The following is a 16,594-nucleotide window of genomic DNA, read 5'->3' on the forward strand; positions in this document are numbered from 1 at the left end:
GCTTCTGGCAAGAGTGATTGAGTGAATGATGGCAAAAGTGTGTCCTCTTTTTCGGGTCACCCTGCCTCAGTGGGAGACAGATGGTGTGTTAAAAAAATAAAAAGAAGTTTCTTCATATACACTTTCATTTTAAGGCTCAATCATAATAAAGTATAGAACCTTGATATTAATAATTCATGTGAAGTTATTATGCACACATTAAAGTGAGCAAAAGTGAATAAGAAAAGACTAAAAGCAGAGTGTAAAATACATACATTACTCTAGTATTGTACAATAAATTACCATTACTGGAAAATGGAATGACAAACTAAGAGAAATCCCATTTCTTAAAGAAAGTAAAAGCCCTGTAACCCAAACATTTGAAAATATAACTGAAAACAAAAACTTATTCAAACTCATTGCCAACAGTTCCAGATATTGACTGTATCTAACATCAAGTGCTGAGTCACTCCAACAGGTATCTCTTGCCAGTAATATGTGCAATATGTAAATTTTGCTTATAAACTTTGCCTTTTACTGGCAATGGCATCCAAATAATAAGCACTGGAATTCATATACTCTCTAGTACTTTTTATTCCACTGGAAGCATATTACAGTAAAACCTTAAAGGTGATTTACTTCTGAATATAAAGGTAAGATAATTATCTACACAAATATGAATGATAAATTATGAACTGACACGGATCGATAACATGCCCATATTATCACAGTTTTTTTTTTTTTCACAGCTACTATTATCCAAATGATGAATATTATACCTCAGAAATATTAAGATTAGCCTGTATATGATGTGTGATGGAGTGATGCAAAAATATAGATGGATCATGATGATAGAAAATATAAAAAATATGTTGTGCTTTTCAACTGGGGTGGCAAAGTACAAACTGTTTTCCAGAACTGTTGTTAAAGAGTTTATGCAACTTATAATAATAAAATGTGATGATGATACACTGTCTCCATGAAGGCAAGATACTGTACTTTTTTGTTTCTAAGTATGGCATCAGGACCAGCATTTGCTATGATTTCAAGTCTCACAAGTAACAAATAACTGAATTATACTCTGAGAGTCTAACAATGGTACCATACTGCAAAATGAAAGAATTTAAGAAAATCTAATGTCCCAGAGTTAGACAAAGTTCTTTTATTGTAACTCAAACAACAGTGCAGTGAGAGTCAGCTACTTTCTGGACCACATATTATAAATAAGGCCAGTTTAATAGTCTTTTGAATAATAATGAATTATTTCCATTTTCTAATGACTGGTGTAATCATCATACAGAAAAGAGATGGTATTTGCAAGCTTACTATTGTAAGAGACAAGTATCCTGATAACTGAAAGTGCTGCCAAGTATGTTGACACTTTGGCAAAACTAATTTATAATAAGTATTTTATCTGTGAGAAAGCACTAAACCCAAAGAAGCTAGTGCCTGGAGACTAGGAGGTAAACTGGTTTAATCCAAGGAAGAAGAGAATAGCTTCAATTCCTTGGATAAAGAGCCTTTCACCAGCATCAAGGCACCCCACTCCTTCAGAGGAATTATATTAGGAACATTACCAGACAGCTGAAACAACATTTAACCCTTAAAGTGTCGACAACGCAAATTTGTCATATGCCTACTATCTTCAAGTTTGGCGCAAGGAGCACAAGTGGCCTACACAATAAAGAATGGGTGTGCACAGTAGGTGTGAACAACTGAGAAACAATCCCTGCATGCCAAGGGCATTGTGGAACCACACGTTGCTCTGTCTTACGTTTACAATGAAATGCCGGTGTGCTACACTCACTCCAAAGAAAATTGATGTCATTTTATTCCCCAAACATAAATGACGCTATGGAAAGTGACAATATTGAGAATATTTATAGTTATGAGAATAAAGTTGCTGATGGTGACACTAGAGCAAAGCATACAAGTGATGAAAACATTGATGACCCCAGACCATCCCTCTGGGGCTAGTGGTCCTCCCAGGCATAAGTTTACTTATGTTTACTGACCCATAAGTAATATTACTAAAAACATTATTCAAATGGCTGAGGAGGGGTTGCTGAGACAGTTTGGTCATTTAGAGAGGATGGAACAAAATAGGATGACTTGGAGGGTGTTCAAATCTATTGGGGAAGGTAGGCAGGGTAGGGGTCATCCCCAAAAAGGTTAGAGGGAGGGGGATAAAGGAGGTTTTGTGGGTGAGAGGCTTGGACTTCCAGCAAGTGTTTGTGAGCGTGTTAGACAGGACTGGAGACGAATGGATTTAGGGACCTGACAAGTTGATGGAGTGTGAGCAGGGTAATGTTTTGTGAAGGGATTCAGGGAAACTGGTTAACCAGACTTAAGTCCTAGAAATGGGAAGTATATTGCCTGCAATTTAAAGAAGGGGCTTAGGGTACTGGCAGTTTGGAGGGACATCTAAACTGTCGTATCTGAGTGCCTCTGCAAAGACAGTCATTATGTATGAGTGATGGTGAAAGTGTTGAATGATGATGAAAGTTTTTTCTTTCTTTTTTTTTTTTGGGTCACCCTGTCTCAGTGGGAAACGGTCGACATGTTAAAAAAAAAAAAAATCTGAATCACTGTTTTTACATGAAAATAACTACCAGTGTCCATAATGATTATAGTTTTGCTCAATATTGGTGGAAATAAAGCAAAAAGAATATATAAATTGAAGAAAAAGTTTAAAAGTCAATATTTACATTATTATGCACAGAACGGCAGGACCCGATGTTCCTATGCTGGGTACACAAAATGCCAACTTTGCAGCTATGTAATTATTTTGTTTTTAACACACTGACCATCTCCCACAGAGGAAGGATGATCCCAAAAAATACACTTTCACCATCATTTACTCCATTACTGTCTTACCAAAGGCATACTAATACATAATACAGTTCAGATGCCTGTGCAAACTGCAAATATCACCACTCTTCCTTCAGAGTGCAGGCACTGTATTTCGCACCTCAATGACTAAAGTCCAGCTAAATGGTTTCCCTAAATTTCATCACAAAATGTTACTTGCTCACATTCCAACAGATCAAGTCCCAAAAACCATTTACCTCCACTCACTCTTATCCAACACACTCACACACCCCTGCTGGATGTCCATGCCCTTTGTACACAAAAACTCCTTTACCCCCTCCCTCCAACCTTTCCTAGGGCAATCCTTACCCCTCCTTCCCTCCACTACAGATTTATACACCCTCCATGTCACCCCATTTTGTTCCATTTTCTCTAAATCTCCAAACTACCTCAACCCTTTGGATAATACTTTTATTAACTCTGCACCTCTTCTATTTATTACCACCAGGAAAATGATCTCTTTAAGGATTTTTTTTTTTTAAATTTAATGGATCATACAAGAAAATTTTATTTTTAGCCCAATGGCCTTTGAAGGGTTAATGCAGATGAAATTATACTGTAATGAGAGCAACATAAACAATGGTAGATGACAAGTGATTACTAGGTTTTAGGAAGCACTTTGGAAGTGAATATTCAACATTTACTTCACTAATGGATCAGTAAGCTTTCTTACTGTGTGTTGCAAGTGCACTCTTCTGTATCTCTGGAGAAAACACATCTAAATCCAGAACTTGCTTGGTCCCAGCCCATTTGGTTACAAAGGGATTTTATTTTTGATCTAAAATAAAGGGAGGAAATTATATATGGAATGTGGAATTGTGTGAGAGTTCTGTACCAATAAAAGCTTACAATGCTCAAATATTCTTACACATGCTTGCCCCAGTTCACTTAGCAGTAAATTGTTGTAAGTTACATCTTAGGGAAAGGGAAGTAGATAGTATCTTAGCATGTAAATTCCACCATGTATGAAAATACATTAGTATACAGCATAACCCAATGACATTAAAGATTCTATAGCCTAACTGAACACTGGACAATATACAGGATTTGGAGACCACTTGATAATTTTTAAAGCAATGAAACAGCTTCATGCCTTTGAGGCAGTCATTTCATGATTTTGGTAAGAAACTTTGTTTCTTAGCTGCACCATTTTGCCTTCAAAACAAAAATTTTTGACAGCCTGGATAACATTATGCTTATTGAAATACATAACCCATGATGATTGTACAATGGAAACATTACACAACAACTCATACTGCTAACAGTTTTAACCAACTCTTCCTTATCAGAGAGTTCATCTTTTTCAGTGTCCATCTTCAGTTAACCTTCCCAAGTCAAATAGTTTATCCTTTTTAAGATTGTCGAGACCATCTCTTCTTTTGATCTGCATACATTCCTCCCATCATGAAGTCAGCTTTGCTCAGATTTTCCTGACAGTTTTGCCTGTGAGATCCAGTATTAGTGTGGCTGCAAACTCTCTCATTTTGAGCTTTGTGTAATAACTAGCTTATAGCTATGTGAGCAGAGCTAAGCTCATGGTGTCTCATCTTTGAGATTTATCATATAATTTAATAATTTTCCAATGTTCAAAACAATGGCCTCTTGCTCTTCCTGTTGATAAGGCCCTGATCAACAGGAAGAGCAACACCCCCATGGCCTGGTCATGGACTGGGCCATGGGGGTGTTGATCCCCAAAATACCCTCCAGGTAGACTCCAGATCTCCTCTTTTCCTCCTATCAGTCTGTAAGAACATTTCCAGTACCTTCAACACTATTTGGCAAGGTGTGGGTTCCATGCTGGTGCTACATATTTAAGGATTACTCTTATGTGTAGTGTGTTATACAGTGATTTAAAGAATACCTTGTTTCAATTCATGAAGATTATTCCACTGTTTGCCACTAATGTTATTCTGCTTGCAAACTTGAGAGACAGGTTAGGCATATTTCACAAGACACAATGAATATATAATAACCATAGCATTCCTATAGGGATTATACATATTTGTACACTAACCATGGGATTTGCACACCAACCATGGGGTTTGCACACTGACCACAGTACATATGTGCAGTGATCAAAATACTGTGGTGTTTCCAGTGAGGATAAATACAGAATACAAATTATCTAAGAACATAAATATAGTATATAAAATTCCTCTAATCAAATTAAAGAAATATGTACACTTCATGTGTGTGTATAAAATTCCTGTACATAACAAGGGTGAAGAATCTGATGTTAGATGCAAAATGCTATAATTTTCCCCATTCATTTTTATAAGACAATACCTATTATTTCTGAATATATTATTTAAATTCAAAACTTAAAAAAAAAAATTAATTTTCATTACAGAATTCACAGCCTTCCTTCCTCTTACCATCCATGTGAAAGGACTGCAGCACACCACACTGTGTTGTAACAGCTGCTCTTCTATAGTCATCATTTAATGAAATAGTTGCTGATACTTATACAAAAATCACTGTCCTCCCTGTGAAATGAAAGTTAAAATCAGTAGTGAAAGACTGTGCACATGGTATGAGATATACATTCAGCATATATATAATGCACACTGATATATTTGTCACACTCTTTGAAAACCTACCTTCAGCATGCACACCTAGACATCCCCCTCCCATCACCACTCCTACCTCCCACATAGAGTCAAACTCCTAAGTTCAAATGGGTTACAATCCTAGGTCTAGTGCATCCTAAATACACAAATACAAAAATATTGTATGCTCACACAACCGAAGAATCAAAAGCATCCTGTTATCAACGTAAAATGAGACCTGAAATTCTTTAGCCTCACTCCTTCGTTGTGTTTCTGTTTTGGCTAATAATTATTCACGTCAAGTTTTGTGCCAATTTGATTTCATATACACAGAGGTGCCCCAATAACACCATGTTTTCAGCTCCCCACTGATAGGAGGTAGAAAATTTATTTTCAAATTTCTTTCATCTCTTCTCACTGTTTATTTTTTGGCTAAAAAATTTTGATGCTCAGTTTTGTGACAACTGAACTTCATTTAGAGGTGCTCCAACAAAACAAATTTTCACTCTCTACAGAATGGAATTACTGTTTATTAATGGATTATCATCATATTACTATTATTACTATTATTATTATTATTATATTACTATTATTACACGTCAGCCGTCTCCCACCAAGGTAGGGCAACTCAAAAAAGAAGAAACACTTTCACCACCATTCACTCTATCACTGTCTTGTTAGAGGTGCACGAATACTATAGTTCAGATGCCCCTTCAAACTGCAAAAATCTCCACCCTTCCTTCAGAGTGCAGGCACTGTACTTCCCACCTCCAGGATTTAAGTCTGGCTAACCAGTTTCCTTGAATCCCTTCAGAAAATGTTACCTTGCTCACACTCCAGCACCCCAACAAGTCCCAAAAACCAAGTGAACTGTACATATAACTTCCCTTACCCCCTCCATCCTATGAGGGGGGAAAAAGAATGACCCCTACCCAACCTTCCCTCCACTACAGATTTATACACCCTCTAGGTCAGGGGTGAGCAAACTGCGGCACGCGGGCTGCGTGCAGCCCGCCAAAGGTTTTCATGCGGCTCGCTAAGATCAAGTCATGTACAGTGGAACCTCAAATATCGAACTTAATCCATTCCAGGAACTAGTTCTAAATTCGAGAAGTCTGAAAAACGAGGCAATATTTCCCATAAGAAATAATGGAAATACAATTAATCCGTTCCAGAAACCCAAAAATATTCACAAAAAAATACATTTTATAGAGATTAATTACAGTTTTACATACATACAACAAATACATATAGTGTTCAATTATGTACTGTATTAATAAATGTAAATAAACATATAAATAACATTTTTACTTACCTTTACTGAAGATTGGTGATGGCATCTGAAAGATAGGGAGGAGGAGAGAGGGAGTTAGGGTTAGTGTTTGGAAGGAGAATCCCCCTCCATGAGGACTTCAGGTATCAAAGCCCTCTCTGGGGTTACTTCCTTTCTCTATCTTTTAATGCCACTAGGACTACCCTTCTTAAATCTGTCAAACCAGCCTCTGCTGGCCTTAAATTCACTATCAGCACTGGTTCCAGGAGTTTTCTGTACCAGATCGACATGCAACTTCCTTGCCTTTTCGCAAATAATGGTCTCTGAAACATTATCACCTGCCATCTCTTTATCCCTGATCCACACCAGCAACAACTTCTCAACCTGATCAATTGTCTGTGGTCTTTTTTTGGTTAGCATATTAACACCTTTTGCAACATCAGGTTCCTTGATTTGTTCTTTCTTTGCCAGGATAGAACCGATGGTCAACTTGTTTTTCCCATACATCCTGGCATGCTCAACAAGTCTCACACCACTCTCATACTTCTGTATTATTTCCTTCTTCACATCTATGGTGTTTCTCACTTTCTTTATCACAGGGGTACCACTAGCAAGTTTCTTTGGGCCCATGGTAGCTTATTTCACAGTCCCACAAGTACTAAACACAATGAAATGTTTGAATGAGAGTGCAGGTTAGTGTTCACTCAAGCATCAACAAAACCAGACTGGCTCACAGCACCTGCGTGGGGACGCGGACAGAGCGGGCTGATAGACAGTTACAGTACCCGGCGGTTCGAAAATAGGGGCAAGTTCAATAATAGGGACAAAGTTGGTTCGAAAAAAGTGTTCGATTTTCGAAGAGTTCAATAAGTGATACATTCGAAATTTGAGATTCCACTGTACTCATGTATATGCAGCTGAATGAGCAAAACTTTGTTCATTTTCCCCTGTTGAAAACACGAGCTGTTACACAAGCATTATCAGAAAAGTACAGTTCCCAGTTGATGGCTTTGCCCACCCCTGCTCCAGGTCATCCCATTTTGCTACATCTTCTCTACAGGTCCAGATCACCTCAATAACCCCTCCTCAGCTCTCTGGATAATACTTTTAGTAACCCCACATTTCTTATCTCCATGCTACATATTCTCTGCATAATATTTACACCACACATTTCCCTCAGATATGACATCTTCACTGTTCAGGGACCTGGCTCTCATTTTCGTTCCCCTCCTTTATTTTCTGCCCAATTTCTTTTATTTTTGGTGCACATTTAGAAGTGCATATGTAAATGAATATGACAAAGTTTCAATATGATTGGCCAACAAACAATGGAGAAAAAAAAATATTTACTGATTTTGACATATGGCAGCATGGCATGACAAATTGGCACTACGAATGACATTTCTGACATTTCTAACTGTTAGAATACGTCTAAAACGAATATTAATGGATAAAATTCATCTAATATACCTTATTATTATGGTGAAAAAAAATACATTTGGTGCGCTTTTTTGACATTCACCAAAATATCTGCCTTTTACCCCCCACAAAACCAAAAATATTTGAGATATTCCAAAAATTTTACCTTAATATTTTCAAACACACTTTGTTTTATATTGTCTGTGAAAATCATTTCAATCCAATCATTAATAATGGTGCAGTGACAAGCAATAGACTAAAATCCTGGTTTCTAGATACTCGGGTAAACGCGCGGACTAGCAAATTACGTCAAAATTACGTCAAATTATGAAAATTGTGCTACTTTGGGTTTATTTATGTGATATAAGTGATTTCTTATTGTTTCCCCGTGTATAGTACATCATTTTCTGTAGTGCTACCAGAGGTAACATAGAAAACCCTTCTCTTATAGGGAATGTTTGATGTAATCATTTCATTAGGGTCAGCCACCACCTCCGGGTATAATATACAAATATTATTATTTTGGCTGGCTTTCTTATGCATTTATCCAAGTTATATTATGTATACTATCACTACTGAATAAATGATATAAGCAGAAAAAGGATATTAGCAATAATAGGGTCAGAATAAGACATTTTGTAGGTGGTGATCAGACTGTTGTCACGGCAACTGGTTGTTGCATCATCATGCAAGCTCCTCCCACCTCTGATATAAGCTCCACCCACATTGTAATGATATTAAGTGGTAAATTTAGTGTATTAGAAAGAAAAATAGAAAATTAAAAACAAACAAAAAATATATAAAAAATTCACCTCGCACTTACGCATATACGTATTTACCTGGCGGGTCGTCACCTGACATGTTTCAAGTAGCTATAATTTGCTTTAGAAACATTGTATTATGATGGGGTTTTCACCAAAATGTTCCCAGATACTTACACTATTTTTCTGTAAACAAAACCTAAAATCATATTTTTTGCATAATTACCAAGACCGCGTCAGAAACTCGGAGCACAGGCCCCTTCAGCCTCCTCCTCAGAGCTTCACAACCATACAAGAGTGTTGGTACCACTATACTCTCATGCATTCCCCTTTATGCTTCCATGGATAACATTCTTTGTCTATTCAGTCTCTGCCTATGGTTCACCTCATCTTTCACATACAGTAGAGCCCCACTTTACAGCGTTCTGCTAAAACGGACATTTCAAATTATGACCAAAAATCTCTATACTGCTCTCCCCACTTGACTGTCTAATACAGTCACCGCATGCCACCCAGTTTGTTTACATTCTCCAGGAGCCCCATGAGCTCCATGAGCACTGCGTCTCTCCATTATGTCTGGAAACTTTCCAATATTTCAAGTGTTTTACCTGGAGTTTACCTGGAGAGAGTTTCGGGGGTCAACGCCCCCGCGGCCCGGTCTGTGACCAGGCCTCCTGAAAATTTATTTCATATTTTAAATTTAAATTTATTTCATATTTTATATTGTTATATCTTCGAAATTGGTCATCCTGTGTTATTTAACTATTGTAAGAGAATATGTTCATCACTTAATATTATAGCGCGAAAGTCCCCGTTTATAGCTAAAATAGAGACTTTCGGCATTATATTATTATCTGTTAATATATGAAAAATACCATGGTATTATCACTATTTTGTTATTATCACTATTTTGTTATTATCACTATTTTGTTATTATTACTATTTTGTTATTATCACTATTTTATTATTATCACTATGTTATTATCATTATTTTGTTATTATCGCTATTTTGTTATTATCGCTATTTTATTATTATCACTATTTTATTATTATTGTTAGGTAGGATTTCTTGTGTATATAGAGTTTAAGTCTCAGAACCATCTGGTGAATTGTTCAATTGTTTATGTCCGGCTGGCTGACGTTTGGGTCAGCTGATCCAACCTGACGACGCGTCAACAGACTGGCAAGTAGTCAGTCTGCTCCCTGCTCTAGCCCTGACAACTGATCGTATATTGGCTCTTACGGTGTACAGTTTGAATGGTTTTGAGAATTGGACTCTAGAGCTGACTCAGTTTGTTCCTCATTGCTCTGAAAGATTCTTTTGATATTTATATCCTTGGTCAGTTCAGTAATCCATAGAGATACTTTACGGCCAGATTCAAAGGTCTTGTTAAATCTTGTACCTTTTGCATTTTGAGTTTACAGTCTTGTTAAGACAAAGACGTAAATGTTATTGAAGACTTAATTACAGGAAGAATAATTAAACTTCCTTGTTAATGTGACATTTCCATGATTTTGAACTAAATGTATATGGTAAATTTATTGTACAAAGTATTAAGTTACATTAACTACAGAGAGAAGATAAAGTATTGTATTTAAATACTTTAATAAATTTGAATATTATTCTATGGAGTTTCCCAGTTGAAATTATTTCCCCTAGACTCTAAAATACCTATAAATAACTCGGATCCAAAAATCTTGTTGCATAAGAAATAAATGGTAACAGGCAATATTCTGAAGTTCTTTAAAAAATTTCTTATCCGCAACAAATAGGGGCCTGTCCGGGATCTCTGTTGTTCTAAGACAATATTAAAGTTATATACTGGGAATTTATCTTTAGTTAATTTCAAAATATTGATCATGGAAGATCACATTAAAGAGTTATTTGAAGATTTAACATTGTCAAAGCTGGACTCCTTGAAACTTCAAACATGCTGGCAGATAGCCCGTAAATTGGGAGTACCATACGATAGATATTACACAGGCAATACCGTAAGGGCAATAATTAGAAACAAATTGTTTCCAGGGGCCTCTAACCATCATGTAGCAGGAGATTCTGACTCTGAAAGTTTAGTTTCTCAAGTAAGCTACCAGTCGAGATTCGAAGTATTAGAAGAACAATTTCAAAGAGTTGATCTTGAAATTGAATCAGATAGATTAGGTCCCGCTTGGGCCTCTAGTAAAGTAGATGAAGTATTGCAGGGTGCAGCCACTGTTCGGCATTCGCCTGTTACTGAAGGAATTCCTATTAATGTCAGCCTGTCCCTCACCAAGGTGCACGTCCAAAGGAATATCCACATACCGCCAGTTCAATTCCCTCATTTTCGATACCATCGGGGCATATTTCTCAAAGTCAGTTTGAGAAATTAGAGAGACTATTTATTTTACAGACTGCTCAAATTGAGGCTCAGCGTAAATTAAATGAAGAAGACTTTCAAAGGGAAACGCTCCGCTATGTAAGACAACAACAACAAGGTAATGTGAGTGAAAGATGTACTGAATCCTCAAATGATTCTTTCAATATACAAAAAGCTGCATCTATGGTTCCAAGGTCTAATGATGGAGATTTAGATACTTATTTTGAAGTCTTTGAGAATCAAGCACGTGCTATGCGCTGGCCCCGACAACACTGGGCAACCTTATTACATACTTTGTTGTCTGGTAAAGCTCAAAGTTGTACGGCTACGTTACCTTTTGAGAAATATGTGGATTATGATTCCGTTAAGAAGGCTATCCTAGAGGCTTATGATCTCCTCCCAGTAAGTTATCAAAAAACCTTCAGAGCATTAAAACGCCAGCCAACTCAGTCGTATGTAGATTTTGCACGTGAAAAGAAAATCGCTATTGAGAGATGGTGTAGAGCTTCTAACTGTAAATCTATGGAAAGTCTTTCCCAATTGATCCTGCATGAGGATTTCTATAATAATTTACCAGAAGACTTGCATAGGTATTTGATTAGTTGCCCCATAGTAAATATACTAGAAACAGCCTCGCTCGCCGATAATTATGAAATATCTCAACAATTGATTGGCGAATTAAAAAGTAAGGAAACAGTGACTAAATATGCCCCTAAGAAAGGACGATCCAATCTTACAGAGATGCATCGCATACAGAATCCTTGCCCGACCTCCTATGATGCCTCCACGCCCATTAATAATAAATTTAGATCTAAGAAAAGTTCAAAACCACTAAGGCATAACAGTGAGTTGAACTGCACTTATTGTAATAAGAAAGGACATTTAAGGAAACACTGTTATTGGCTAGAGAGGGATACCAGGAACGAGCGATTTAGTTTCCCAACTCAGGTAATATCTTCATCGACAACTCAAAAGAAACTGAACCCTAGTACCGAGCAAGGTTCACAAGAACGAATCAGTAGTCATTCTAGATGACTCAATACTAGAGCTGTTTCAGAAAAAGATATTCACTCAGCTATGAGTCCCTACTTTGCTAAAATGAAAGTTGGAATAGACAAGACTCAATTAGTTGAAATTAATTCCTTCCGTGATACTGGAAGTTATTTAACATTGTTGAAGCAGGACATACTTCCCGTAAGTGATATGACTCGCACAAAGCTAGATGTCTTATTAGAATCTTATGGAGGCGCCATTATAAGAGTGCCTCTTCACAGGATATACATCCAAACACCAACCTATACTGGCTTTGTGTCGGTAGGTATATCCAGTGAAACTTTTCCTATTCACTGCGTTGACTTACTCATAGGCAATGATCTAGACTATCCGGGTATAAGCCGAGAGCCTCTAGTTATTGATAATTCTACTGACATTAACTATGCCATAGAAGCTCGAAAAGAGGCTCCTACCTTATTTCCTCTCAATGTTATAACTAGAGCAATGTCTAGAGCGCCTCAAAATCCTTTATCAACTGAAGTCCCATGTGAAGGCGAAGATTTAGGTCTCGATTTATTGTTCAGCCGATCCTTACAACCCGGATCTTCAAATCTGAAATATTCTATGATCGGCCCTTTTCAAGATTCTGATATTAAAATGCTATCGAAAGAAGATTTAATAAGGGATCAGTTCCTTGATCCATCCCTAGAGAAATTACGAGAGATAGCTATTACAGAAGACGACGCCCAAGACCTGGACAATTGTTACTATCTTGCTAATGGTATATTAATGAGAAAGGGAAAGTCTCTTTTGTCTTCCGACGATCATCTGTCTACCAGCAAACACCTAGTAGTGCTACCTAGCACCTTTAGAGTTGGCTATTAGTTTCGCCCACCATAGTCCCATGGGAGGACATTTGGGAGTAAAGAAAACGCTGGGCAAAATAGCCAAGCATTTTCATTGGCCCAGAATGAAGGAGACTGTGGAAAGCTATCTAAAAGGTTGTCAAGTCTGCCAAGTGACCGGCAAACCTTCGCACACACCTCCACCAGTTCCCCTCATTCCGATTCCCGTCAGTGGTGAGCCCTTCTCACGCCTGATAATAGATTGTGTTGGTCCGTTACCCAGGACTAAACAAAGGAATCAATATCTGTTTACAATTTTGGATGTCGTTACTCGATATCCAGAGGCTATTCCTTTGAGAAAAATTAATTCTCGCATCATTGTTCGAGCTTTGCAAAAAATTTTCTCACAGGTGGGGATTCCCCGAATAATTCAATCCGATCAAGGTTCAAATTTTACCTCTAAGATGTTTCGTGATGCCTTATCTCGCCTCAGAATTAAGTCCGTATTTTCTGTTGCTTATCACCCTCAGTCGCAAGGAGCCCTCGAACGATTTCATCAAACATTAAAATCAATGATGAGAGCATACTGTGAGCAGTTTTCCAGAGATTGGGACGAAGGAATACCATTCCTCTTGTTCGCCTTAAGGGAAAGCGAACAAGAAAGCACTGGGTTTAGTCCATTTGAATTAATTTACGGACACCAAGTGCCGCTTACCCAGCAAGCCCAAGAAATATCCGCATTTACTATACAAGGCGGATTATTCAATTATCGTGTTATGCCCTTCGGGTTGTGTAACACGGCCTCTACCTTTCAGCGCCTGATGAACCTGCTGACCAATGATTTAGAAGGAGTGGATGCATATCTAGATGATCTTGTTACATATAGCAATGAGTGGGAGCAACATTTAATTCACCTGGAAACCTTATTTAAGAAGTTAGAAAAGTACAACTTCACCATAAATTTAGCCAAGTGTCAGTTTGGACAAGCCAGATTAAATACCTCGGTTTTTGTATAGGTCAGGGTGAGGTACGTCCTGTTGATGTAAAAGTTAGGGCCATTGCCGAATTTCCTATCCCTCAAGATAGAAAATCTATACAGAGGTTCCTTGGAATGACTGGTTATTATCGACCTTTCTGTCCTAATTTTTCACAGGTTGCATCTCCTCTTACTGAGTTAACCAGTAGTAAGATGAAGTTTTGCTGGACGAAAGATTGTGAGATAGCTTTTAATCGGTTGAAGCGGTTGCTTTCTTCGTCACCTGTATTGAAAAGTCCTGACTTTAATCAACCCTTCTATTTACACATCGATGCCAGCGGTTATGCTGTGGGGGCGGTGTTACTTCAGAAATCCCCCTCTACTGATATTTTGCATCCTATATCTTATTTTTCTTCAAAGTTGAAACGTCACCAAAAGAATTACGCCACTGTAGAGAAAGAAGCTCTTGCCCTAGTAATATCTTTGGAACATTTTGACATTTATCTGGGAACCTCCCCCCATAAAATTATGGTATTTTCTGATCACAACCCTTCAATTTATATTAATTCTATGAAATCAAAGAACACCCGGATCCTCAGGTGGGCTCTGAGGATCCAACCTTATCTGATTAGTATTCAACACTTAAGTGGATCCCTTAACATAATTGCTGATGCCCTTTCTCACCCCTGAAAAAAAAAAAATGTATACCTTAAAATGTAAAGTTAAGAAATGAGTACTCTTAGAGCCTAATTTATATATATATTATATATTTTTGTTAATGATTTTCTTTTATATTGACAGTATGACTATGAAAGCCGTTTCGTTGATGGGACGAAGTATTAAGTCCACATGGATGACCCTGACAGTCATGTCCGAGACTCCTATTCTCGAATTGTGATGGAAGCCACTCCAGATAGTTCTTCCGGCCATTGTTCCAAAAGCTCATCCTCTGGCAAATAACCATACTGATCGAGTTCTTTCTTCTCCATTCTTCCATCGTACTACATGCCTTAGTTACCAAGAGGACGCTTACTATAAAGGAGATATTACCAAGGACGCTTGCAAACTCCCTACTGCGACCTATTGTCGTACGGGGGGGGGGGGTTATATCTTCGAAATTGGTCATCCTGTGTTATTTAACTATTGTAAGAGAATATGTTCATCACTTAATATTATAGCGCGAAAGTCCCCATTTATAGCTAAAATAGAGACTTTCGGCGTTATATTATTATCTGTTAATATATGAAAAATACCATGGTATTATCACTATTTTGTTATTATCACTATTTTGTTATTATCACTATGTTATTATTATCACTATGTTATTATTATCACTATTTTGTTATTATCGCTATTTTGTTATTATCGCTATTTTATTATTATCACTATTATTTTATTATTATTGTTAGGTAGGATTTCTTGTGTATATAGAGTTTAAGTCTCAGAACCATCCGGTGAATTGTTCAATTGTTTATGTCCGGCTGGCTGACGTTTGGGTCAGCTGATCCAACCTGACGACGTGTCAACAGACTGGCAAGTAGTCAGTCTGCTCCCTGCTCTAGCCCTGACAACTGATCGTATATTGGCTCTTACGGTGTACAGTTTGAATGGTTTTGAGAATTGGACTCTAGAGCTGACTCAGTTTGTTCCTCATTGCTCTGAAAGATTCTTTTGATATTTATATCCTTGGTCAGTTCAGTAATCCATAGAGATACTTTACGGCCAGATTCAAAGGTCTTGTTAAATCTTGTACCTTTTGTATTTTGAGTTTACAGTCTTGTTAAGACAAAGACGTAAATGTTATTGAAGACTTAATTACAGGAAGAATAATTAAACTTCCTTATTAATGTGACATTTCCATGATTTTGAACTAAATGTATATGGTAAATTTATTGTACAAAGTATTAAGTTACATTAACTACAGAGAGAAGATAAAGTGTTGTATTTAAATACTTTAATAAATTTGAATATTATTCTATGGAGTTTCCCAGTTGAAATTATTTCCCCTAGACTCTAAAATACCTTTAAATAACTCGGATCCAAAAATCTTGTTGCATAAGAAATAAATGGTAACAGGCCATATTCCGAAGTTCTTTAAAAAATTTCTTATTCGCAACATATATATACTCTTAATACTTATAGTACTTATGTGTACCTGTACCTAAATAAACTTACACATTGTGCTGACATGCAGGTACACATTAAAATCACTAAGAGTGTCTTATTAGTCTTGAAGATGCCATATTAATTATGATATTAATAATTTGCAATAATAATAATTCTGAGGCACTCTAAATGCCATATAGTATTATGTTAATATACACATTTTCATTAATCTAGCTATGATATTTTTTCAAAATTATACAGCCTCTCCTCAGTGATGTACTCGTTTACCAACACCTCAGATTTACAACAGGCTCTCTGACAAGTATGCATACCTATATAATGTATATTAGAGCTGGTTTCCTCTATTCTGTTTAATACAATATACAGTACACTACTGAATAAACATTTGAAAGTACAGCCTCTCCTCACTTAATGAAGGAGTTCTGTTCCTAATACCACGGCAGT

General features: G+C 37.0%; 1 protein-coding gene and 1 long non-coding RNA gene across 4 annotated transcripts in view; one reads left to right on the top strand and one right to left on the bottom strand.

The window, feature by feature from the left end:
• LOC138852505 (uncharacterized) overlaps positions 1 to 15,910 on the top strand; it is a 40,042-nt gene extending 24,132 nt beyond the window's left edge. Inside the window, exon 3 of the long non-coding RNA XR_011391824.1 lies at positions 14,825 to 15,910. This is a non-coding gene — a long non-coding RNA (uncharacterized lncRNA). The remainder of the gene's footprint in view (positions 1 to 14,824) is intronic.
• LOC128688024 (uncharacterized) overlaps positions 3,248 to 16,594 on the bottom strand; it is a 232,074-nt gene continuing 218,727 nt past the window's right edge. For all 3 annotated transcript variants that reach the window (XM_070083757.1, XM_070083758.1, XM_070083756.1), the window contains one exon: positions 3,248 to 5,336. In XM_070083757.1, coding sequence (XP_069939858.1) covers positions 5,325 to 5,336 — 12 coding nt within the window. In that variant the 3' untranslated portion in view covers positions 3,248 to 5,324. The remainder of the gene's footprint in view (positions 5,337 to 16,594) is intronic.

Source organism: Cherax quadricarinatus, chromosome 10 (genome assembly GCF_038502225.1).
Source record: "Cherax quadricarinatus isolate ZL_2023a chromosome 10, ASM3850222v1, whole genome shotgun sequence".
In the NCBI taxonomy this organism is placed as follows: Eukaryota; Metazoa; Arthropoda; class Malacostraca; order Decapoda; family Parastacidae; genus Cherax; species Cherax quadricarinatus.